The sequence below is a fragment of the Sturnira hondurensis genome, unplaced genomic scaffold (genome assembly GCF_014824575.4).
Source record: "Sturnira hondurensis isolate 20B ecotype Veracruz unplaced genomic scaffold, ASM1482457v3 Scaffold0000780, whole genome shotgun sequence".
Lineage (NCBI taxonomy): Eukaryota > Metazoa > Chordata > Mammalia > Chiroptera > Phyllostomidae > Sturnira > Sturnira hondurensis.
The window spans coordinates 22,262,244-22,284,904 of record NW_028073411.1 but is presented as its reverse complement, the minus strand read 5'-3'; the positions used below and the strand labels follow the sequence as shown (position 1 = coordinate 22,284,904).

Here is a 22,661-nt window from a genome sequence, read left to right as displayed (position 1 = left end):
CGCCAGTTTCAGGTGTAGAAATGACCCCGCCGAGGTCTGTGCAGGAGATGAGGCTGGGGCCAGCCTGGTCCTGGGCGAGGGGTGTCTCCCAGGGACCGAAGGGGAAGGTTGAGCCACCCTGAAATTGGGGTGCGAGGGGCCAAGTCGGGAGTCTTGGAGGCTGGGAGGGGCTGCTCCGCGGCACAGCATCGAGGGGAAGAGGTTCAGTGCCCTGCACAAGGGGCCTGCAGACCAGGCCTGGATCACCGTGCCCTTGGCCCAGGGGCAGGGGTGCTGGTTTCGAGGGCCCTTGGGGAGTGAAGAGACAGCGGGTGCACAGGGTGGTGCTGGGGAGCCAACCAGAGATGGGGCGCCACAGAACCGTGGCGAACCTGCCACAGGTTTCCAGAACCATCCAGGAGAAGGTTGCCTGGAGGGAGTGTCCTGGCCTGTGACTCTGCCCTCGGTGAGGAATTTCCGGGCCCCAGAGACCCCCATCTTGTGGCCCCTGTGGCCGGCAGTGCTTCTGGGAGAGGGAGGTGAGGCCCAACATGCTGGGCCTGGTGGAGGCGTTGGGGTCCCCGCCTGGAAAACGGGCTGTCGGTGGCTCAGCCCTTGGCCAGGGTGGGCCGGGCACAGCTGTGGGGACTGCTCTTCCCGCCCCAACATGCCCGGCCTGTGCCAAGTCCCAGCCGTCCCGTGTCCTGTGCTGTCACCAGGGAGCAGCTGCTCTGGCTGACAGTCCCCCAAGCCACCAAGGGTGCCCTTGTCAGGGGCCAGGGTGTGAGTTCACAGGGAAGCCTCGAGCCTGGGATGCGCGGTCAGACGCTGCCCTGCCCTGCAGGGTGCCGGGCCCTCCGAGTCTCCGGCACTTCCCCCGGCCCCGCTGGCTATGGCCGGGCAGCCGAGGGCAGCTGTCAGGGTGGAGCGGAGCTGGCGGCGAGGACAAGCTGGTGAGATGGGGCACCGCACACTGTCCTGGCTGAAACTGGCCCCAAGTGGACACTGCTGGGACCACTGAGTGTTGGCCCAGCACCCAAGGGGCCCGGGGCAGGGTTGGGAGGGACCTGCGAGTGAACAGATGCTCAGGCTTGGGCACTTACCCAGCTGAACCTTGTGGATGAGGCCACCGCCAGGGCCTCCACAGCGGGGAGCGTGCTCAGGCAGCCAAGGTCGGGCAGCCTTTCTGGCAGGGTCATGGCCCTAGCCCCTGTGTGGCCGCTGAAGGGCGTGCCTGGGGCCTCCTGAGGCGTGGGGGTGTCATGTGCCTGGCAGAGGCTTCGGATGGCCTGCTCCTCTCTGGAGCAGCGACAGGATTCTGTTCCCTTTGGACTCCGGAGGGGATTCCCCAGTCTGGCCATCTCGGGCCTTTCCACATCCCCGAGGCCTCGGGCTCAGGGCTGCGGCCTGCTCTGCTGTCCTCTCCAGGTCAGGGAGGAGGCCGTCGTTCTGTTTGCCAACCTGTCCGTCTGGTTAAGCTGCTTTGGGTCCTGCCCTCCCCTGGGAAGCTACTGCCAGACCCGGGTCGGGCAGCAGCTGCCACAGCCTCACAGAACGAGGCGCTGGGGCCGGAGCAGGGCCACCCCACGGCTGGGGCAGGGGTGCGCGTGGGGTCCTGGCTGAGGGCCACGCACTGCGAGGCCACGTCAGAGAGTTCCTTCTGCTTCGTGCTGGGTTCTCCTCCAGAGAAGAGGAGCTGAGGCCCAGAGCGTGAAAGCTGAGTGTGCAAGAAGTGTGTAAGGAGGCGATGGTGTGGCGTCGGGATCTTAGACCTGGAGGTGCCCCGCTGAGCGATGTCCCTCTCACGTTGCAGGTGACTCCAGACAGGGTGTGAACCAGGACTTGAAGGGGGCCTCTCTGTTCCAGGCGGTTCTGGGGGCAGGCTTGTGGGCAGTGTGGGCTTCTACCCACGGCCTGGCCGCACACCTGGCCCAGCGTGGGGTGTTCTGGGTACTTTGGGCTCTTCGGTCACTAAGGCTGGGCAGCGGTGACCTTTTTTGGCGGAAGTTTGATGAAAACTCTAGTCAGGTGTCAGGTCCAGGACTCCACAGCTGGAGCCTGAAGATTCTGAGGGTGGAGCGTGTGGGGCACCAGATGCCCCCCACCCCCCAGCAGCGGCTCCCCACTGCTTCTCAAGGGGGCGTGCCAATGCTGATTCTGGCCCCTCGGGGTCCAGCTGGGGGCAGGAGTCTGTTTGGAGGGCTGGCCTCGGCTGTGGGTGGGAGCCGCTCCCCGACGAGGGCAGGAGGAACTGATTCTGGAACCAGGAGCTGCCCTCCTAGTGGGGCCCTTGCCCGAGTGGCCCAGAGGGCCCGGGGCGGGGGTGGGGGTGGGGCTGCACCATCGGCAGCAGTACCAGCCTTTCCAGGCCTTGGCGGGCAGAGGGGCGGATGGAGCTGAGACACAGTGCGGGGAGGTGAGCGCCTGATGGGGACTGGCTCCCACCAGCGGCTCTGCCTCACTGGGCGGCCCAGCAGGAGACTTGGAGGGTGGGGTGCCCATGGCCCAGTCTTTTGCAGCCCCCGGTGTCGGGCAGTGTGGTGGTCCCTCGGGACTGATGCCGAGAGCCTGGGAACGAAGCCGACTGCGACGTGGGGTCAGGTCGGGACATGGCGCGGCTGAGGGGATGCGCACACGAGGTTGATTCTGGGGACCGGGGACTAGATGGCTCTGTGCAGCTGCCCCGGGGGAGGTGGGGGCTGTGGGTGCTGGCAGCTTCAGCCTTATCTCCGCATGTGCGTGTGTTTGGGGATGTTAACACTTCTGAGAGTTGGCATCACCTGGTGGCGTGAGCTGCGCTCCACACATCGGCCTCATCCCTTGGGACACGGAGGTGAAACCCTTCCTCCCTGGCCCCCCTTACACACACACACACACACACACACACACACACACCCCCCCCCCCCCCCCCCCCGGCTGTCTCTTGACGACCTGTATGGGGAGGAGGCCTCTGCAGGCCGCCCCGTGTGGGGACCGCCTCCACAGACGCCCAGGTGTGCGTGGCTCCCTCCCCACTGCCCGCACTGCAGCGTGCGCACCCCTTACAGACACCGTGTTGGGGGCCTACAGTCGCACGGTCAGTCTTCCCAGAGCACCTGTGCGGAAACTGGGTTGTTTCACCGCTGATGTCTTCAGGCCAGCGATGCCTACGGCCTCCCAAGAGGGTGGCCAACCTGTCACTGATTCCCACAGGGGCCACCGGCTTGTCCCTGTGCTCTTTCGTTCCCAGGCAGGCTGTCTCCCTGAGTGGCAGCACCTGTCGGTCCAGGCTCCCGTGGGTCCATTACCCAAAAGGCCTGTGTTCGCTGAGCTGCCTGTGAGGCGGGACGTGAGCCTGGCCGCCTTCACTGGACCCGTCCTCGCGCACACAGGAGGTGGGGCATGAGGGGTGCGTACATCAGTGCCCAAGTGTGGGGACTGCTCATGGGTAGAGAGATTCCTGGTGCGCTGGGTGCCCTCCAGGGAGGGCTTCCTGGAGGCGGAGACATCCTCGACCCGTGAAAGGTCCTCAGGGCCCAAGGCAGGGAAGGCATTTGTAAACAGATGGGTGGGGGAACCGTGGTTTGCTTGGCAGAGGCTGTGGGGCTGAGGGTGAGGAGGAAGCGTGGGCTCGCAGGCGCCTTCTCTGGCCAGCACGAGCCCCCGGGGGAGGCGCAGGAGGGGGGAGGGTGCACTTGGGCCACCCCAGTATGCAGGTTTAGTGTGGCACATGTGAGGCCCGCAGGTGAGGGCGCTGTGATACTAGGGCAGCAGGCCCGGCCCCTCCCTCCAGGTGGCTGAACCCTCTCCAGCCCTGTAACTGTGGGGACCCTGGGGTCGCCTCTCCACACACCCCCTCTGTCTACTGGAGCGAGGGCGTGCCAGGGTGGGCCACGCCCGTGTGCAGGAGGGCTCCCTGGCTGTCCCATGTGCCTGGGGAGTGGGCCAGTGAGGTGAAGGGGTTTGGGGGAGGGCTCCCCCACCTGGCTCCTCAGGCGTGTCTGTGCACGCAGCTCCCAGCTGCGGCTGCAGAGGCCTGGGGCGTGTGGGGGCATGGGCTGAATGCCTGGGCCGCCCCTGCGCTGCTCCCCAGAGCCACTGGGGTGGATCTCGGTTCTTAGGCCCTCTGGTCTGGGAACCCCGTTGGCGTCCTGTGTTAGGGGTCCCCGAGAGCCTCGGTGTGGTACTCTCTCTGCTCTTTGCTGTCAGAATTTAAATTTATTAATATGCCTCCAACTGCCAACTGGTAACCCATTACATGCGCACACTTGTAGCGTGCTTCTGTTTTTTAAGTGTCGCTGTTATGTCTCCCACCCCACCCACCCCCACGAGGAGCGCTCCGCAGAGCGGGCACAGGCTGTGTGCGGCCGTGGCCGGTGCGGTTGCGGGCAGCTGGGGCCCGGGGCGTCTGCAGCCCTCGGGGCGTCCCGGAGCCAGCGTGGAAGAGCGGAGGGCGCTGGGGCTCGTGTGTAGTTTTGATGTGGGGGGCCCAAGGGTTCCTGGCTCTGTGTCGGGAGAGAGTTCTCTGCAGCGGAGGGTGGGGGTTATTTTCAGAGTTTTGTTTTGTTTTTAATCTGAATCGTTTTATTTTAAAATTTAATTTTAAAACTTAGTTTACTGTGTAGTAGTCAACATACTCAGGGTCCGGGACGCAGAAGGGCTGAAGCGTGTGGTGGCTCCCCAGCACCCCGCACCCTCCCTGGTAGCCGGTGGCAGCCCACACCATGCGCGCGAGCTCCCTCCCATGCCTGCCTGCACTCACGCTGGGGCGTGGTCTCGCCCACTCCTGCCCGCCCGCCTGTCTGTCTGTCTGTCTGTCTCTGAGTCTCCATCCCATGGTTCCTTCTGGCAGTTCTGCGGTAAGGACTGTGTCCGGCCACGCTCCTCCCTGGGGAGGAGGGTCCTCCCTCTACAGAGGACCCTGGGGAAGGCTGGCTCCTCAGACTGTCAGCCCGCCAGGTGGCTGCCACTGTCTGGGCGGGGCCTCCCCGGGCCTGTCTCTGTCTGCCCTCCTTTTCGGAGCTCAGGCCCGTGGCCCCCCTGAATCCCAGCAGGAGCTGGGAGACAACGAACAGGAGACCTGTGTGGGGCTCCTCTGTCCCCACGCTGGGAGCCGGCGGGACTGGGGCAGAGAGCACTTGGAGGCTTTGGGGTTTTTATTATTATTATTTTTATTTTTTGACCGGACAGGAGTTTTGTAGCAGAGGCTGAAATCAAGGGCTCGGCCCCTCCACCCTGTCCCGGGCTCCGCTCGTCTCTCCCAGCTGAACCGGTGCAGCTCTTGCTGGCCCGGCGCTGGCCCGGCGCTGGCCCGGCGCTGGCCCGGCTGGGCGAGTTAGACGATGAGGGCACAGGAAGGACAGGTGTTCTGGGGGCACGAAGAGTACTCTCACCTGGGGGCTCTTTAAGGCGGCAAGTTCTTTCAAGTGCACCTGGCCCTCCATCCACGCCCCGCCAGGCAGCGTGCTGGGTGGGGAACGAGGACGGCACGTGAGGGGGCGTGGGGAGGGGTTGGAACACCCCTCCGGGGGATGGGGTGCAGGCCTGGGGGCGGACAGCTGCTCCTGGAGGAGGCGGGCTAGGCCCTGCGTTCGTGTGGTCTTTTCACTGTGCTGTTGGTCTGTCACCGGGGAGCACAGGTCCTGCCCTGAGACTGAGGGGTGCCAGGTCTGAGGGTGAGGGCGGGAGGGGAAGTTGGAAGGGGGAGAAACACTTTTCAGAACCGGTCTCCTTGCGGCCGACCCCTCTGCCTCAGGTGGTTACGGGTGCTGTGGGGGAGTCCCCGGCACACGCCCAGGTGGACAGAGATGGGTGGCCTCCTCCCTGTGTTCCTTCGGACCGTGCAGAGCGCAAGAGTGCCCGGGCCACTTGGCCTCACCCTTTCTTAAAGGACCAGGTGAAGGTGAGGTCCGCATGTGTGCGGGGGTGCGCCAGTCCCTGGTGGGGGCCCAGGTGCTTATGGAGGGCCCAGGGCCCCCTGGGCCGCCCGGTCCCTGCGAGTGGGCGGTCAGCCCCAGCACGCGTTTGAGAGCCTTGTTCTGCTAGGTGTCTATTGCTGTGAGACTAGGGCCAGGACCGAGTCGGCCACGGCCACTGGTTTTGTAAATGGTGCTTTTTTGGCCCTTAGCCACACCGGTTTCCGGTTTCACGGCGGCAGCCGAGCTGAAAAGTGGTGACAGAGCCCGAGGCTGCCAAGCCCCGGACCTCATGACCTGGCCCTTTGCAGGTCCGGCAGAGCCGCACCCCAGGCTTTTGGCGGCTGCAGCCATTCCTGCCCAAGGGCATTCGGAGAATGTCCTGTTCTCCGACAGCGGCCAGCGGTGCGCTTTTCTGCCTCAGGTGCTCGGGCCGGAGCCATAGCAGGACACCCAGGAGCCCTGGGCCCCCGGAGGGCTGGGGCTGCCCGAGGCCTGTTGCTAAGAGCAATGCGGGAAGGAGAAAGTGACAGGCTCCTGGGTGCGGTTCCTGTTCTTGGCTTGTTTGCTTGTGTGACAGGGGTTGTCCACTCACTCACTGAGACACGTAGGGGTTCCTGCTGACGTTGTTCTGTCCGGGCAAACATCCGTGTGGCGTCCTGCCGGGCTTCCCACTCCGAGTCCTCCACAGAGGGGCCCCTGAGCTGCCACGCGGAGGGATGGACGCGTTACTAGAGGCCTGTGTCCGGGAGGTGGGTGGCTGGGCTGCCTGGTGTTGAGACAAGCAGAGGCCCAGGAGTCCAGTGAGACTGGCTTATGTCCCTGCCTCCCCAGACTCAGTTTCCCTGTCTGTCTGTTGGTTTCAGGGCGGCTGTGCCTTCAGTGGCCATGATTGGGACAAGCGATACCTGGGATGGGGAGAGGAGGGGTTGCCTGAGATCTGGGGCCCCATGTCAGCTTTGGGGTACAGGGAAACCTGGGGGCAGTGAACACAGCATCTGCAGGGCTTGTCCACCCACTGTCCCCTGCTGTGTGACCCTGGGACCCCAGGTTTGGGTCCCTCCCAGTTGAAGCTGGCAATTCCTGGGGTTCTCGGGGTGTGCTGGAGCCTCTGACCCTCGCTTCCCTCACTTGTCAGCGCCCCAAAGATGAAACGATGGTGACACACACAGAGAGGGTTCGTGGTGCGGTGAAGGGGACGCTTGGTAAACCCTGGCGCTCTTGCTGTGACCCCCGCTGGTGGGCCGCGACTGCCCTGCCCTGCACCAACCTCGGGGAAGCCTCCAGGAGGCCCTGGGCAGGGGCTGGAGAAACCGGCCTGGGGAAGGTGGTGGGATGCACCCCAGGCCACGCCACAGTGCCCCGCGGGGTCTGGCTTCGGGCTGCCGCTGACCCGAGTCGCTGTCCTGTGTGGGGCGGGAGGAGCAGCTCGTGGACGGAGCTCGGTGCCCAGCTTGCCGCTCCTTGTGGGCCCCCGACACACGGAGGCAGTTAGCACGGTGAGGACCACCCGGACCGGCGGGCCTCCCACCCCGGCCACAGGAGTGGGGTGTGACGGAGGGCAGGGCAGGGCTGGGGGAGGTGCAGCCTGGCCGGGCAGGCGGGAGGTGCTGACCCAGGGGTTGGAAGGAGGTGGTGGCTGCCCCGTGGGTGGGGATGGCACCAGCCCAGGCAGGGTCCCATCAGAGGCCAGGGAGCTCCTGGGACCTCCTTGGGGACCCACGGGGGCTGGGACGGTGATGAGCAGGGCAGGAGGATGGCGGTTGTGGCCCGCCTCCTTGCTGCTGACCTTGGGGTTGGAAGGGTGGCCCCAGTCAGGGTGCTGGGGTGTGGCAGCCCTTGAGTGCACCCCTGTCCATCCCATCTGGTACCTGTGAGCACAGCCTTCTGGGGCCTGCCTCCTGGGGGGCCTTGGGTCCTCTCAGAGACTCTCATTCTGCACTCTGACCTCTGCCCCCTGAGTGGGGTCAGGAGGAGGGTGTGAGGGTGCTGGTGTTACGGAGCCCGCTCCCTGCACGGCCTCGGCTGCTGGGCCGGGGTCCAGGCCGGCTACCGTGCCGCCTCGTCCCTGGCTGCAGGGGCCTTTGTTCTCGGGACCTTTGGGAGCTGGCCTTAATGGCGGTGAAAGTGTGTGGACTTGTAGTTAGTTAAGTCCTGTGAAAAACAGACGTATTTGGTACCCGAAATCCCTTGTTTCTGAGTGTTTTGGTGTGTTTTACCACGGGGTTTTAAGCCCAAGGAGATCTGCCTCTCTGTGTCACCCCAGGTGACCAGGGCCGTGGGCGTGACTTCCATCCCGGCCACACATCGCTCTGGTGGCCACAGGAGTGTCTCCACCACGGATACTAGCAAATACGACCCGTCGGGGTCTCACTTCTGGTTCCGACGACGGCCTGGGCTTCAGACGGGGACAGCGGAGACGTGCGCGTGCGGACCAGGCCTGCGGTTGCTCAGAAGGGCCCAGAGGGCGGGGTGCGTCCTGCCGTCCGCAGACACGCAGCTCCAGCAGGGCGTTCGTCTCACACGGTGGTTCCGGCGGATGCTCTCCATGGTCGCTGTCATGGAATCCTGTCAGCGTGAACAGCAGCGCCGAGGGCACCAGGGTCGGGCAGACCTGTTGGGGGCGGCACGGTTGTCGTGGGGGAGAGGCGCCCACGAGGGCGAGGGGAGCCACCTGGGAGCACCCACTGGCTGGCTGGAGTTCACAGTCAAGACCGTGGTTGTCGTGTGGTTGTTCGTGTGTGCCGTGCCTCTTCACACCAGTGACTTTTATAAGAAGTGTGTGTCGCCCAGGTGCACAGGTCCCCCTGAGGGGCTGGTCCCTGCACACTCCAGAGCTCTCTGGGCCTTTGGTGGGACCCCAGGTCACTGAGGAGGGGCTGGCGGCCCCAGCAGGCCCCCGGGCCCCAGGCAGGGCCCCCGTGTGGCATTCTCTCCGCAGAGCCTGCTCTCCGTCACAGTGCACGCGTGGAGTGCTGCACGGGGCGCGTCCCATGAGCTTGGTGGGACCCTGAGTCCCCGAGGACGAGTCCCTGAGGGAAGAACCTCAGGCCTCCTGCTGGAGGAGTGCCCAGGTGGCCGTAACCTTGGAATTAATTTCCCCCGGTGCTCACAAGCCCAGGGGCCACGGGGTCCGGCAGGGCTCCTGGGGAGGTCCGTGCACTCTGCCCGGGAGAGCTCTCCCATCGCCGGCTCCTGGGCACCCCGGGCTGCCGCCCCTGTGCGCACCCTTCCTCCCTCCCCTCACGGAACCAGGGTGGCCGGCGGGTTTCTGCCAGCCGGCATCCGCACCCACTTCAGGGGCCTGTATCCTAACAGGATGGGTGCAGGCCCCAAACGAGTGGCCAGCCCCGTTGGAAGTCCCAGATGACACATGAGACAGGATGCTGGAATCTGGGGGGACTTGGAGGAGAGGCCCTGGGACAGGAGATGTCAGGAACCAGGGTTGCCAGGCCCCATGGCAGGGCTGGCTGGAGCCTGGGGAAAGGAAGCCCCTGGGTGGGCCTCTCATCCAAATGCCCCAGGGTCTGGTTTCTTGCTGGGTGGAGAAGGGGCTCTGGGGGGCACTGTGGCCACCTGGCCTGGCCTGCCTGCAGGCAGGGGGCTGCGGAGGGGTCATGTGATTGAGACTGGGGCTGTGGGCTCAGCCCAGTGAGTCGGGCTGCTGGTGGGACCTGTGACAGGCGGGTGAGCTTGGGAGCCCTGCGGGCGTGGGGGTGGAGCCGGCAGCGCCTCGGGCTGACTCCAGGAGTGTTGGGTTCTGCCAGCAGGAGCCAGGCTGATGGCCGTGGCTCCCAGACAAGCCTCAAGTCTGGGGACACCCAAGGGTCATCAGGTGTGAGCCAACATCTTGAGCCCAGGTGTGAGGCAGGGATGGTGCCTGTGGGTCTCAGGTGTCCAGACCGATCCCGGAGACCCCCAGCATAGGGCTCTTCTCGGCTGCCTGTGATCTGTGTGTGCTGGGGTCCTGGGGAGCCACTGGCAGGGGGCACTGTGGGGGTGCTACTTTGGACTGGTTCTCGGTCAATGCCCCCTCCCAACCCCTCCCCACTGCAGAGTTTTGGACTCCATGGGGTTGGGGTCATCTTCCCTGAGGACAGAGGCCTGGCAGATGGCGGGCAGCTGGGACCAGCTGCTGGGGGGTGGGGCAGGGAGGTGCTCGGTCCTCACTCAAGTGACCCCCCAGGGGCGGGGTGCTTCCTGTGGTCAGTGGGTGAGCCCCAGGCCCTGGGGGTGCGGCTGGGCTTGTGGGGTCGCAGCCGGGGGCTCAGGGGGAGCAACGTGTGCAGTGTCTCCAGAGAGGACATCTGGGAAGCCACAGACTCCAGAGACTGGGAACCACTTTTTTTAAACCCCTGGGCTGGAGAGAGAAATAAAGCCCTTTGTGGTTTCCCAGTCCACTGGGCCCCAGACACTGCTGCCTCTGTGCGTCCAGAGCCGCTGGCGGGGCTCCAGAGCGGAGCCCTCTGTGTCCCCGGCCAGCTCTGCTGGACGCAGTCCTGCGCGCAGAGGGCCTGGAGCCTGGCGGGCGCTGCCGCGGGACCAGCACCAGGTGTCCACTCTGGCGGGCGGTCTCAGGTTCCCTGCGGAGCGCCGTGCCCTCTGAGGAGGGGTCTGGCAGAGCCTCAGCCAGGGAGCCTTCTCCAGCAACTGTGCAGGCACAGGGCAGCGGGTCCCCTCGAGGGGGGGCGTGTGGGGAGCTGCCCAGGGGAGCCTGTGGGGGTGCACTAGGGCTGGTTCCTGGGGCAGCCTCTGAGGAGGTGGGTTTCCTCCCATGGGCCTGGGGAGGGGTCTAGTGGGGGGGGACACAGGACAGCAGCGACCAGAAGACAGGCACAGGTAAGGCCTGTTGAGGTGGTCCCCTGGACACTGGCCCTGAGGGAAAAGCCCCTCTCCGGGTGTCTGGGAGCCTCCGCCTTCTGTGTGGACGTCCGTCCGCTGTCTTCACCTGGAAGGTGGGGGTTGTGCTGTGTTGCGAGGCATCCCCCAAATCACGTGCCGCCAGAACCTGTGAGCGGGCCCTTACTTGGAGACGGGGACTTGTGCATGGTTCAGACGAGTCATCCTGGGGGTGGGACGCCCCTTGCAGGGTGCCGCGTGGGGGCTGCCCGGCAGCTTGGACCCACCCTGTGGGTGGCGTGGGTGCTGGGGAGTCTGGTCCTCACTGGGCAGCAGCCTGCATTGGGGGGGTGGTCAGGGGGAGCCAGGCAGCCGGGACGGAGCCAGCCCCCGGGAGCCCCTTGCTAGGGCAGGCTGCCTGTTTCCGCTTGACGTGGGCTGCTGTGAGCAGCTGGCAGGAGAGGTTGGGGCTGGGGTGGCCTGGTTCCTGGAGGGACGTGCCCCATTGGGCAGCCCAGTGCACGTGGACCCGGTGCCGACCCTGAGGCTGGGTGCGTGTTGCCTTCTGATGGTGGCAGGCCCGGACACTGGGCGCTTTGTCCCCTCTCCCTGTGCGGCCACCTCCTCTGCTTGCAGGAGCTGAACTGAGAAGGAAGGCCTCAGCCTCTGGGAGCAAGCTCTGTGGGACAGGAACTCTGCCCAGGAGGGACACGCCTGGACGCTGCCCTCCAGGCCGAGGGCAGCCGGGGACCCAGCTCTGGGGTCTGCCTGACGTTGGCCTGCAGGGAATCGAAGCGAGAGGAAGCAGGTTTCTCGTGGCTGCACTTCTCCCTCGCGCAGTTTGGTTTCCTTCGAAGAGCAGTGGGAGGCAGCGCAGGACTTTCGGGAAGAGGGGCCTAAGGAACCGCCTGCAGCCCTCGCACAGGGTCCTGTGTCCCCGTCGTGTGTCCCCGTTGCTGTCGCGGTGACCGTGGGGCAGCAGCATTGGTAACTGCCTTCGTCACTCACTGGGACATGTGTCCAGCGCCCAGCCCTGCCCCTGGCAGTGGGGAGTGGGGGTGATTCCCAGCGCCACCGTCGCTCTCCGAGGGAGCGAGACCAGCCCCATCTGTTGGGTTTGCTCCCAGGGCGCATCTACACAGGCGAATTCAGGGGTGGGGGGCCCAGCTGTGTTCGTGGCCTGCTCCCTCCACTGTGGGGCCGCCTTTCGTTTCCTTTGCCGGTGGCATGGGCCTGGGGCTCCTCTCTCGGAGACAGCCTTGGCTCTGGGAGTTCGCCTGTCTGTGTCCTGGGCTCCGGGGGCCTTTACCAGCCCACTGTGCCCCGCAGCAGAGGCTGTAACCCGTTGTGCGCCCGCTCGCCGCCCCAGCCCCGGCATTGCTGCCTGGCCTTCAACGACTTTTTGTTTGTCCGCTTGACCGTTGGGCCTCCTCAACTCTGTGCTCCTCTCCTCAGTCTCCTGAGGAGACAGTCACCCCACCTCGAGGGACTTGATAAACACTAAGTTATCTTTTTTTTTTAAGTTTACTTAACTTCTTAGTCCATCTGGAGTTCGCTGTGTCTTTACGCACATATTTTTCCAGATGGCTGGCCACACGCCCCCGCCCCTGGGTTCAGGGGTGCCACCGCCCCCACCCCCCCCACCACGGTCCCGCATGGCACTGTGCACCCCGCACTCTCCTGAGTCCCAGGGGGGCACTGGGTTTCCTGCGGCTCTGGCACCAGGGCTGCGTCGGGCCACCCTGGAGTGTCCCCAGGGAGAGCCGAGACACACCTGTTCCCAGAGCGCCCGCCCACAGCCTCTGCCCTGACCCTCGCACGTCTCCCCTGTCCCCGCAGACTGGAGCTGGTGCTGGTGTGTTCTGTTCTGTGTGGGGCCCTTGCCGGGGGCAGGGACACCAAGGGGAGCCAGGCCCCTGGAGGGCAGGGCAGGCGGTTCCCCGGTTCCCCCCCCCCCGCCCCCGCGATCCACAGCCCTTTGTGGGGAGCCCCGTGTGCCAACGGTCGGAAACAGGAAGCACTTCTCCCCGCCGCCCTGGTTCTTCGTGAAATACCCAAGCTGGGCGGTGAGGGCCAGTTCACAGATTCCATCCTGCTCCCCCACTTCCTGCGGCCTTGTGTGGAAATAACCGTTGTTTACTGGGCCCCGGCCCAGTGTCAACCCGCAAGCGCGTCCGTCATCTGGAACTCTTGGGCACTTCAGCCCTGCTGGGTCATCCCCACATCCTGCGTGGGAACTGAGGCTCAGAAAGCTGGTCAGCAGCAGAACAGGCTCCCGGCCTGTGTGTGTCCAGGCCCCCGCTTCTGCAGGGCCTCCTGGAGCAATCGGGGCCTGAGTGTGCGTGAGGCCCGACCTGCGGCCACAGGCGCAGCAATGTGTGGCCCTGCTTTGGGCTTGAGTGAGGTTGGCCGGACGTGCAGGGGAAGGGCCGCTCACACCCCTCCCCTGGGGATTTGGGAGGCTATCTGGGTCTTCCTGCCTGGGTTGGGGCAGAGAGGGGGCACTGGGTGGGGGGCCAGGAGGAGCGAGGGCCCCCACGGGGACACCGACACTGGGGGCACGTGTCTGTCCCAGGCTCGTGGAGCCCCAGCCACGTCCTCACTGCTGGTCAGGAGGACCTGTGAGGGTGTCAGCCCCACTGTCTGTTGCCGTGTCCCTCCCCTGCCCTGTCCCAGGGTCCCAGCTGCTGGGACCCAGGCCGACCCGTGCCTCTGGTGCGAAGGCCCTGCGGACACACTAGGCTCCTTCTGTCCTGTGAGGGGCACAGTTGGCTGGCTACTGTGCACAGCAGTGGCAGGAAGTGGGGGCGTGTGGGGCAGGAGCCCCGGAGCTGGCTGCCCCCGAGGGCAGGGCCATGCCAACGTGGTGGAGACCTGCTGACCGTGTGCCCCCTCTTCTCTCGCAGGGAGCCTGACCGCAATGTGAAGGTAAAGCAGAGGGGCCCCGTCCTGAACATGCTGAGGAGGCTGGACAGGATCAGGTTCAGAGGTCACAAGAGAGACGACTTCCTGGACCTGGCAGAGTCTCCCAACGCCTCGGACACCGAGTGTGGGGATGACGCCCCCCTGAAGGCGCCTCGGGCCTCGCCCCGGGACAGCGAGGAGCTGAGGGACCCCGTGAGTGAGCGTGTGGGCCTCCTTGGGCCAGAACGCCCCCACCCCCCACCACTGCTTGGCCTGGTACCCCGAGCCCTTGGGGTGGGGTCCCCCAGCCCCAGGGATTGGGCTGAGTGTGGACCCAGGGGGACGTGTCCCGCCCAGATGGTCAGAGACGAGCTGGGCTTGCTTGCCTGCCCTGCCCTGCCCCCCCCCCCCCCCCCCCCCCGGCCCCTGCCCCTGGTGGGGCTGGTACTAGACCCTGGGTGAACTGCCCCTCCTGCACTGAGGGCTGGTCCAGGAGCTGCCTTTCCTTCCCAACTGGTTTCCTGGGTTTTCACACAGAAGTGATGCTGACCCCAGCTTGACCCCAGACTGACCCCCAGCCTGACCCCTGGGAGCACCTGGCATGGGGGAGGGGGGAAGGAGATGGACAGGGTGCTGTCTGGAAGCTGCTGGCCGTGGCCTGCTGCCGGCAGCCCTTGGTGCATGCCCCTGACCCTCAGCAGTGGGTTCGGCCCTCAGTGGTCCACATGGAGACAGTGGTCCCCGTGGGCCTGTTGGTGGGGCCCTCTTCACTGGGGCGGCGCACGTCTGTGGTGGCTTGTTGAGGCTCTGTGGCCCCCACTCGATCAGGTACCGGAAGGCCCAGCCTTCCAGAGGCCCACGTTTGGTTGTGGGGGCTGATCTCTGGGGCTATCATGGGGGGTGTGGTCCCTGGGCTCGTCCCCCATGGGCACAGCTGCTGAGTGCCCCCACTGCCACTGAAGACCCCAGGGCCACCTCAGACTGCTTGTGTGTGGTTTCCTGGCGTGGACACCAAATCTGGTGGCCAGGTCATTTCCCCTCCGAGTGCCTGAGCCAGGCTTTCTTCGCCGATCTGGCCGGGGAGCGGCGGGGGGCGCTCGCCTTCCCCTGCTCTTTGGATTACTAATACTCTGCCCGAGACCAGCCTGTGCGCCCTCTCCTGGCAGGACCAGTAATCTACCGTACTGCCTCCTGGGAGCCGGCTGCTCCCTGGGTCACCCAGGCCTGGGCCCTGCTTGCTGCGTCCCGGGCACAGAGGTGTTAAGAGCGGCGTAGGCTTGGCTGGTGCAGAGAGCAGGGTTTGCCCCGGGTGGCCGGTGCCAGCCTGGGGCGCTGGGTCCGTGGCCCTCGGATGTGCTTAGGGCCCAGGGCGGGCCTCTCAGGAGCAAGGACCCCCACCTGTGGTGTCCAGCTCTGCGAGTGTGAGTGTGTGTGTGTGCGTGTGTGCATGCCCTAGATCCTACACAGAGGCTGCAGTCGGGCTGTTCTGGCTCCCTGCTCAGTCTGCCTGTCCATCTGTCCATCCAGTGCCTGTGGCAGCTCCCAGCTGTAGGAACTGTCTTGGTGGAAACCCAGAACCCGGCACCAGTGGGCATGTGTGACTGAGTGTGGGGTGGGGTGACAGCCTGGAGGGTCTGCAGGCCTGGGGTGGTGTCCCCACAGGCCAGGGGACCAGTGATTTAGCCTGGCAGCCCACCTGTCCCTGGGCTCTGGGGGTCTCAGCGCTGTCCTAGGAGCATGAGGCAGACCAGGGTGGGCACACAGGGACTCTGTGAGCCAGGCCCCCTCGCTTTCCTCCTGATCCTCCTCGGGGCTCTTTTTCCAGGGTGGGGGTGGCTGGGCCCGGTACCCTGGCTGGGCACGGTGGGGTGTGCCCTTGCTCCAGTTAGCACCCCGCCCACTGAGGGACACCGTGCCGCCAGCGTCTGACTGTCCCATGAGCCACATGCCTGTGGGGCTCGAGTCACCCCCGCTGGCTGCCGGGCGTACGGTGTCGGGGACACTGGCAACTGTTCCGGGTTGCCTAGCTGCGAGTGTGCCGGTGTCCTCCACAGCCACCCGGGGCCCGCATCTTTCGCCCTTGCCCTGGTGTAGGCGATTTCTAGCTTTGCGGTTTTCCTGACCTGGGGGGTGGGGGCGCCAGCACTCGCCCTGGGCGGTTTAGTGTGCCTGGCTTTCGCTGTGAGGGTGGTTGGCTGTCCCCGCTGGCGTTCGGCCTCTTTCTTTTCATTGTGCGTCACGTTGTGGGAAAGTGTGTGCCACACACTGCTTACTGCTGTGACCAGTGTCGGGTGTCCAGTTCCGTGGGTGAAGTACATTCACATTGTTGTGTGGCTGCCATCTGGGCTGCTGAGGTGGGGGATGGGCAAGGAGGGCCAGCCAGGCTGGCTGGCAGGTGGGGGTCTGCCCACCTCCCCCCGACCCCTGGGTCTGCCCTTGGGGGCCCCTGGCCCAGGACACAGAGCCTCTGAGCAGCGGGAGGTCAGTGCCAGGCCGTGGTGGCCGGGGCGGAGGGTCTCCCAGCATTTGGGCTCCTGGGGCCTGCTCCACCAGGGCAGACCCTGTCCCCGCTGCTTGTCCCCTTCCACCCTCACCCGGCCTGGAGGGCTCGTGGAGACCAAGCCTGAGGAGTCAACCACCCGTCACCTGGCGGGGCACGTGCTGCTGCTCCTCGCCTGCTGTGCAGCAAGACGTGGTGGGACGGCCACAGACGTGTCCCTGTGCAGCCGAGGGGCCCCGGGCGTGTCCCTTTCCCTCCTGTGTGCAGGGCGTGAGGTGGCCCCCTGCACCACCCCTGGTCGAGGGGATACCAGGCGGTGGCTGCAGTGAGCCCTCTGCAAGGGGGCTCTGTTGGGGCCCACTACCCGGGGAGTGTGGTCCGCCCCGATTCTGCAGCCTGGCAGTGGGTGCGGCCGCCCACCGCCTTGGGGCGCTCTCCCTGGAACTCGAGGGATGCAGCCCTGCTCCCAGGCGTGGAAGCCGGGGCTCCTGTGCTGGGACTCACCCCCCCAGGAAGGCGCCCCGCCACTGGCCAGTGCTGAAGTCGGAGGTCTCCGGCCCCCTGCGGCCTGGGGGGGAGGTCGAGGCCCTGGTTCAGGTTTTCTTTAAACTGAGCATTCTCAGGGCTCCGGGAACGTCCGTGGTGTCCGAGACTCTCTTCCCCCGGCCAGTGCAGCCGAGGTGCACGGGTTGGGGTTATAACTAAGGCTGACTGCACACTGGCCTGGTCTGTGGGGGTGTGGCAGGTGGGGGCTCTGGGCCCACCCCCTCCAGGCGTGGGGTTCTTGGGCCCCTTCAGGACGAGGGGTGGACACAGGACGCTAGCTCTTCGTGCTTCCCTTCCAGGCCGGCCCGGGGACCCTCATCATGGCTACAGGGGTCCAGGACTTTAACCGGACAGAGTTCGATCGACTGAATGAGATCAAAGGCCACCTGGAAATCGCCTTACTGGAAAAACACTTCTTACGTGAGTGCCCTTGGGGGAGGGAACCAGTCACAACTGCGTCCCTGGGCTCGTGGGGACAGATGTGGCCCCAGGGATATCCCACACGGCCTTTGGCCCTCCCTCCCTGCCCCCCGCCCCCCACCCCGAGCCCCGGCGGCCCCTCTGCTGCCCTGCCAGGCCGGGCGCGCAGGTTTGGTGGGAGGTGATGTCCACGCCCCGGGGGCAGAGGAGAAAGTCCTGGGGCAGGAAGGAGACCGCGCTGCTGCTCTGTTCCCAGCAGTCAGCTCGGGGCTCGCCGAGCTCGGTGCGGCGCAGGCGGTGCTTGCTCTGCTCTGTCCGGTTTGCACGTCCAGGTGGGAGGGACAGTGGCGGGACGTGGCCCTGCACTCCCGCTGCGGCTTGGGAGCGCTGACAGCAGAGGTCCCTTGGGGGGGGCCTGCGGGTCCCTCACACAGAGGGTCTCGTCCGGGTGTTGCCTCTGATCACCCATTGCCCCTTTCTGACCCTCTGACCCCTCTGAGGGGTGAGGAAGCTGAGGCTTGGAGGGCGGAGTGAACGCAGTGGCCCAGAGGAGGCGCCCTGACCCCGGCGGGCAAGCCCAGGGCCCACGGGTGCGCAGCTGTCTCTGCTGACCCGAGGCTGTGGCAGTGTGCTGTGGGGGAGGGGAGCAGCCCAGCCCCGCGCTCGTCACACCTGAGCCACGCAGACAGTGCCAGGCCCCACTGGGTCTCCCCAGGTCCCCACGGAGTCGTCTCCCTCCTTCCGTCCTGTGTCTCCCTGGGGGTTCAGGCGTCCAGTGTCACGTCTGAGCGGCAGCCTCGAGGGCCCTCACTGGCAGGTGGAGGCAGGAAGCTGTGGGGTGCCCGCTGCCTGCTCCCAGGAAGTGGGCCATGTGGCCATCACTGCGTTTCTGTAGTTCATCCCCCCCCAGGGGCTGCTGTCTCCTCCTGCCCGCAAACCCCCTTTGCGGGTCAGCACGCCCCCCCCATTGGGTGAGTGGGTGTGTGCGTGTGTGCACACGTGTGTGTGCGGTGTGCGGCTCTCCCCCATGCAGCCTCGGTCTCCCCACACTTCCAAGGTTACTGGGGGAGTGGCCCAGCTGGGTCTGCCCAGGGCAGCAGGTGGTGACTGGCCTGCCTGTGAGGCCCCCTGACAGGTGCCTGTGACCTTGGCTGGTGCCAAGCTCTGCAGGGAGACGAGTGAGCAGGCAGGGCAGGCCGTCCTGCCGGCTGATCGGCCAGTGCGGACGGGGCTGCCTGCGGAGCTGGCCCGTCCCCCTCTGAGCATGGCAAGGATCTGCTATGTCAGCACATGGAACCTCATGAACTTGGCTTTTGTGGGTCCAGTGGCCGGAAATCAGTCGCATCACGAGTCCTGATGAGCTGGAAGAACCAGGCACTCTCCATGAAGGGGGGGCAGTCTGTGAGGGCCTCTAACACGGGGCGGGTGTTGGCGGAGGGGGCGGGCAGTGTCCTTCTCAAGGGCAGGACAGCAAGACCCATGGGAATGCTGGTCTGGGGCTGAGGGGACCGTGTGGAGGAGAGGAGACCCCAGTTGAGGGGCCGCGTTGCTGGTGTCCTGGGACCCGCTGTCTCGGTCTGTGCTGGGTGCTGGGTTGGAGACGTGTGTCCTGTTCCCAGGGCCCTCGTGTGGTCAGAGCTGGGCCTTCCGTGCAGACGGCCTCCGGTGGCAAGGAGGGGCCTTCTTTTTCAGCGGGGTGGGGGGGATTTCGGCGACACACACAGAGCGTGTGGTGTCGTCTCCTCCACAGCCCCACCCCCGGGAGTCCCTGCCCCCACCCTGTCCTTCCATCTGTAAACGTTTGTAGCAGGAGCTCAGCACTTTGCAAGACGAAAGCCGCAAGTCTCGTGTCACAACTGGAAAATCAGTTTTCCTTTGAGGCTGTCGCCACCCCGACACGGGCTCGAGTTTCCCTGATAGCCTCGTTCGCCGTCCTTTTTCAGCAGAGGCCTCACGGGTGCGACGGGCGGGGTGTCTCTTCGGACCCTGCTGCCTCTCTCCTCTTTGTGGAGCGGCCAGGCCCTCCGTCTAGGGGTCCCCACTTCGGACACGGCTCAGGGTGTCCCAGGACTCAGCAGGGGCCCTGTTGTGTCCCGTCCCTCGGGGCACATGGGCGGCGGGTGACCCCAGCCCCAACCTCAGCCCTCAGGGCTTCGCTCCGGCATCTCCTGGAGGCAGCCCCCACCCCCTCTGGCTCCGCCGCTTTTCCTCCGTGTCCCAGCCAGTGAGTTTCCGAGCATGTCCAGCTGCTCCGAGCGGGGGAAGGGCAGGGTGCGCGCTTGGACGCTTCCCTTTACTTTCCAGTTTCCAAAGCAATGACATCATTCCCTGCTAGGGTTTGCGCCGTGGTGAGACTGCGGATCTGAGCGTCAGTCCCTGGGCTTGCCGTCTCCTCGGGGCTCAGACACACTCCCCCCTCCCCCAACCCACCCCCAGCCGCTGGGGGGGCCCTTCAGGTTTGCGCTGGCCCCCGTGGGTGACACCTTGCTTTCTGGGGCGGGAAGACCTCCCAGGCTTCTCTGAGCATTTCCAGCCCACCCTGGAATTACTGTATTTTGCTGTGTATAATGTGCACTTTTTTGCCCAAATTTTCAAGGGAAAAATAAGCATGTGCCTTATACAGGGGTAGTACTAATTCTGTATCCATGTAAATGTTTTTAATGCTTTTGTTCGTGCTTATGTGTTTAAAGTGTAACTGTAGAAAGCAGTAACGATATCCGTGTGCAAAGTCATGCTTCGGAATATGATAATCAGCTTTGTTTCTAAATAAGTAAATGAATTAAGTGATTAAAATGAACGACGTTTTTCCTGAAAGTTTGGGCCAGAAACATGGGTGTGCATTATACACGGCAAAACACGGTAACCGCTTCTCCCTGCTTCTGTGGGTGGGAACCCTCTTTTCTTTAACCCGTCCCTCCACCCGCGGACACTCGGGCTGCCGAGGACACCTGGCCATTGTGAGCAGAGCCGCTGTGAGCACAGGTGTGCAAACACCTCCCTGAGTCCCTGCTCACAGACTGTGACCGAGATCCTCGCCGACCCCGGTCTGACTGCCCCCTCATTTTTCTTTAGTGTGGCAGGTGCTGGTTCCCGGTGAGGGACAGCGACCAGCACCTGGGCCGAGATAGCTCACTTGGCAGCCTCAGGGTGGCGCTCAGCCCTGTGGCATTTGGTGGGCGCGGGGGGCGCGTTGTTTCCTGTGCTTTGCCTTCCAGGGCGTCCCTCCAGGGGGTCACATCACCCAAAGGTCACCTGTAAGAGTCTTTTCCCTCTTTTTGGCTTCCTCAGTTCAGTGCAGAGTTTGGTTCATTTGTTTTCCTCTAACAACTCACTCGACACAGTTTCAGACTCGCTGGAATGTTGCGAAGACCCCGTGTGGTTTCCAGCCAGTCTCCTCCCCGCAGGTCAGCACTCTGTCGCCTGCGCCTGCGTCTCCTTCCCAGCCGCGCGTCCCCCCATCTGTCTGCGTTTCCTCCTCCGAGCCGTTCGGTGGCCGACTCAGACTGGACGGCAGGGTGGCCTGGGCCCCGGACACCTGTGTGTGTGTTTCCCGAGAGCAAGGGCGCCGTCTCACCCAAACCCAGCAGGCCATCGCAGTCCACCCACGGGCCCCTCACGGGCCCGTGACCTCCCCGGAGACCTTGTCCTCGCTCCTCCAAGTGCCCCAGAGACGTCCTTCCCAGCAGAGGGGAGTTGGGTCACGTGCCACACTCGTCCTGCCTCCCGTCACCTGCGGCGGTGGGCCAGGCTGCGTCTGCGATCCGTGCCCACGGTCTGCCGGCCCGTCCGTGCCGCCGTGGTCAGCGCCCTCCCGCCACGCAGCTGCCGTGGTGCTTTCTCTCAGCAGAACAGGCTGCTTCTTGCACAGAAGGAAATGGCGAAGCGCACAGCGGCGCTTCGGTTGTTAAATATTGAAGGGAACAGATGTCTCTTCTGTGAGAAAAGGACACAGGACGGAGAGAGAGGAGTTGAGTGCGAGCTGGCTCGTGACCGGAGGCAGGATCCTGCGTTCGTTAAAGCAGCGCATAAATAAATGAGAAGCACCGCCACACACTTTGTCCTGAAGTCCCGCACAGCCTCACACCGCACGGGCCCCCCTTGTTGGCAGGGGCACATTTACCACCCGAGGGAGCAGGCCAGCTAGGGCCTCCGGCCGTGTGCGGTGTGCGCGTCGCCCGCCCCACAGTGGAGCTGGGTCACGTGGAGCTGGGTCGCGGGGGTGGGGTGGGAGTGCTCACAGGGCATGGGGGTGCTGGGTCACACCGAGACCCCTTCCCGTGTGTGCCTTCCACGTCGCCGAGTCAGGAAGGCCTTTGGAGTCCCCCCAGACAGGCTGGAGGCTGACCATTGGGGCTGCGCGTCCTGGGGTCTTCAGCCCTCAGGCGAGGAACTGCCACCATCTCTGGGCCACCGACACCCACCTGCTCATGGCCAGGGCCAGGTGGGGCCCGGTGGACGCAGCCAGGGAGGCAGCGGTGATGGTTCCTGGAGAGCCTGGCTTGGGAGAAGGGCCCCTGAGCTCCCGGGGCTCCCGGGGGTCCCCTTCCTGCCCTGCCCCTCACGTGTCCATGTGGCTGCCTGCTGCCCTGGGGGGCTTCTTGGGGAAGCTGGGTGGGGCCACAGGTGGGCCTTCTGGATCCCTGGACTTCCCAGGAGGCCCTGGAGGGGAGGCTCTGGGCCGGTCTGCTGGGGCCGAAGTCCAGGAGGCTGGGGAGCAGCCCACCACCGCCAGTGTCCCGAGAGGCACCGTGGTGTTCGAGGCCCACAGGGACGGGCTGGGCGTGGGGTGGTCGGCTCCCTCTGGACCCTCCCCTTTGGGCCTGGAGATGCCTCTCTGTGGGGATCTGGGGTTTTGTGTGTGTGTGAAAAACTCATGTGTATTGGTTGTGCCGGGAGGAGGAACCCTGTGCCTGGGGCGGGGGCGGACGGCCCTGCCCCACACCAGTGTGCTCCCTGAGCCGTGTCTGCCCTTTCTCAGGGGCGGCTGGTGGATGGCCGGGGCAGACAGGAAAAGGACAGTCGGTGAGCAGGGGGGGACAGATGAGGGCGATGGGGCTGGGGGCTGAGTCACGCAGAGTTCACCCCGGAAACCGTGAAAGTGGCCCCTGAGAAAATCAGGTGCCTGGCCCACTGGGCTGGCGAGGATTTCGTCTCCTTAGACCACGTCTCCTGCCTGGTGAGGACGCTCCTCCATTCATCTTGGGGCACAGAGGCTGACTGTGCCTGGCGGCGTGGCTCCTGCCTGCTGACACCCCCTTTCCTTCAGTGCACAGTTTGGAGGGGAGGCCCCTGCTGTCCCGGGTGAGGGGCGGCCAGAGAGGCGGCCGGTGTGCCAGCCGTGAGTGGGGTTTGCATGGCTCCGTGTCCCGGCCCTGCCATGTCTGGCGGCTGCCCGGACCATGGCAGCATCGAGCTCCAGGGCGGGTGTCACAACAAAGCTCCGTGACTTCTCTCAGTCTCCCCCCGTGTCCCGCCCACTGAGCGGCTACTGGGCTCCCTGGGCTGAGAGAGGCGGCTTGAGCCCCACTCCCAGGTGGCACTCCCTGGGCCCCGTGCACGCCATGGGGAGAGGGGCTACC

At 65.3% G+C, this 22,661-nt stretch overlaps 1 protein-coding gene across 2 annotated transcripts in view; it reads left to right on the top strand.

Annotated features, from left to right (window-relative positions):
* The window catches only part of GRAMD4 (GRAM domain containing 4), a 51,554-nt gene that overhangs the window by 10,531 nt on the left and 18,362 nt on the right, over positions 1 to 22,661 (top strand). Inside the window, exons 1-3 of one of the 2 annotated variants that reach the window (XM_037049317.1) lie at positions 1,508 to 1,792; positions 13,619 to 13,829; positions 16,962 to 17,082. In XM_037049317.1, the coding sequence (XP_036905212.1) occupies positions 1,773 to 1,792; positions 13,619 to 13,829; positions 16,962 to 17,082 (352 nt within the window). In that variant the 5' untranslated portion in view covers positions 1,508 to 1,772. Of the gene's footprint in view, positions 1 to 1,507; positions 1,793 to 13,618; positions 13,830 to 16,961; positions 17,083 to 22,661 lie in introns of those variants that run through there. The other variant, XM_037049313.1, reaches the window with a different exon arrangement.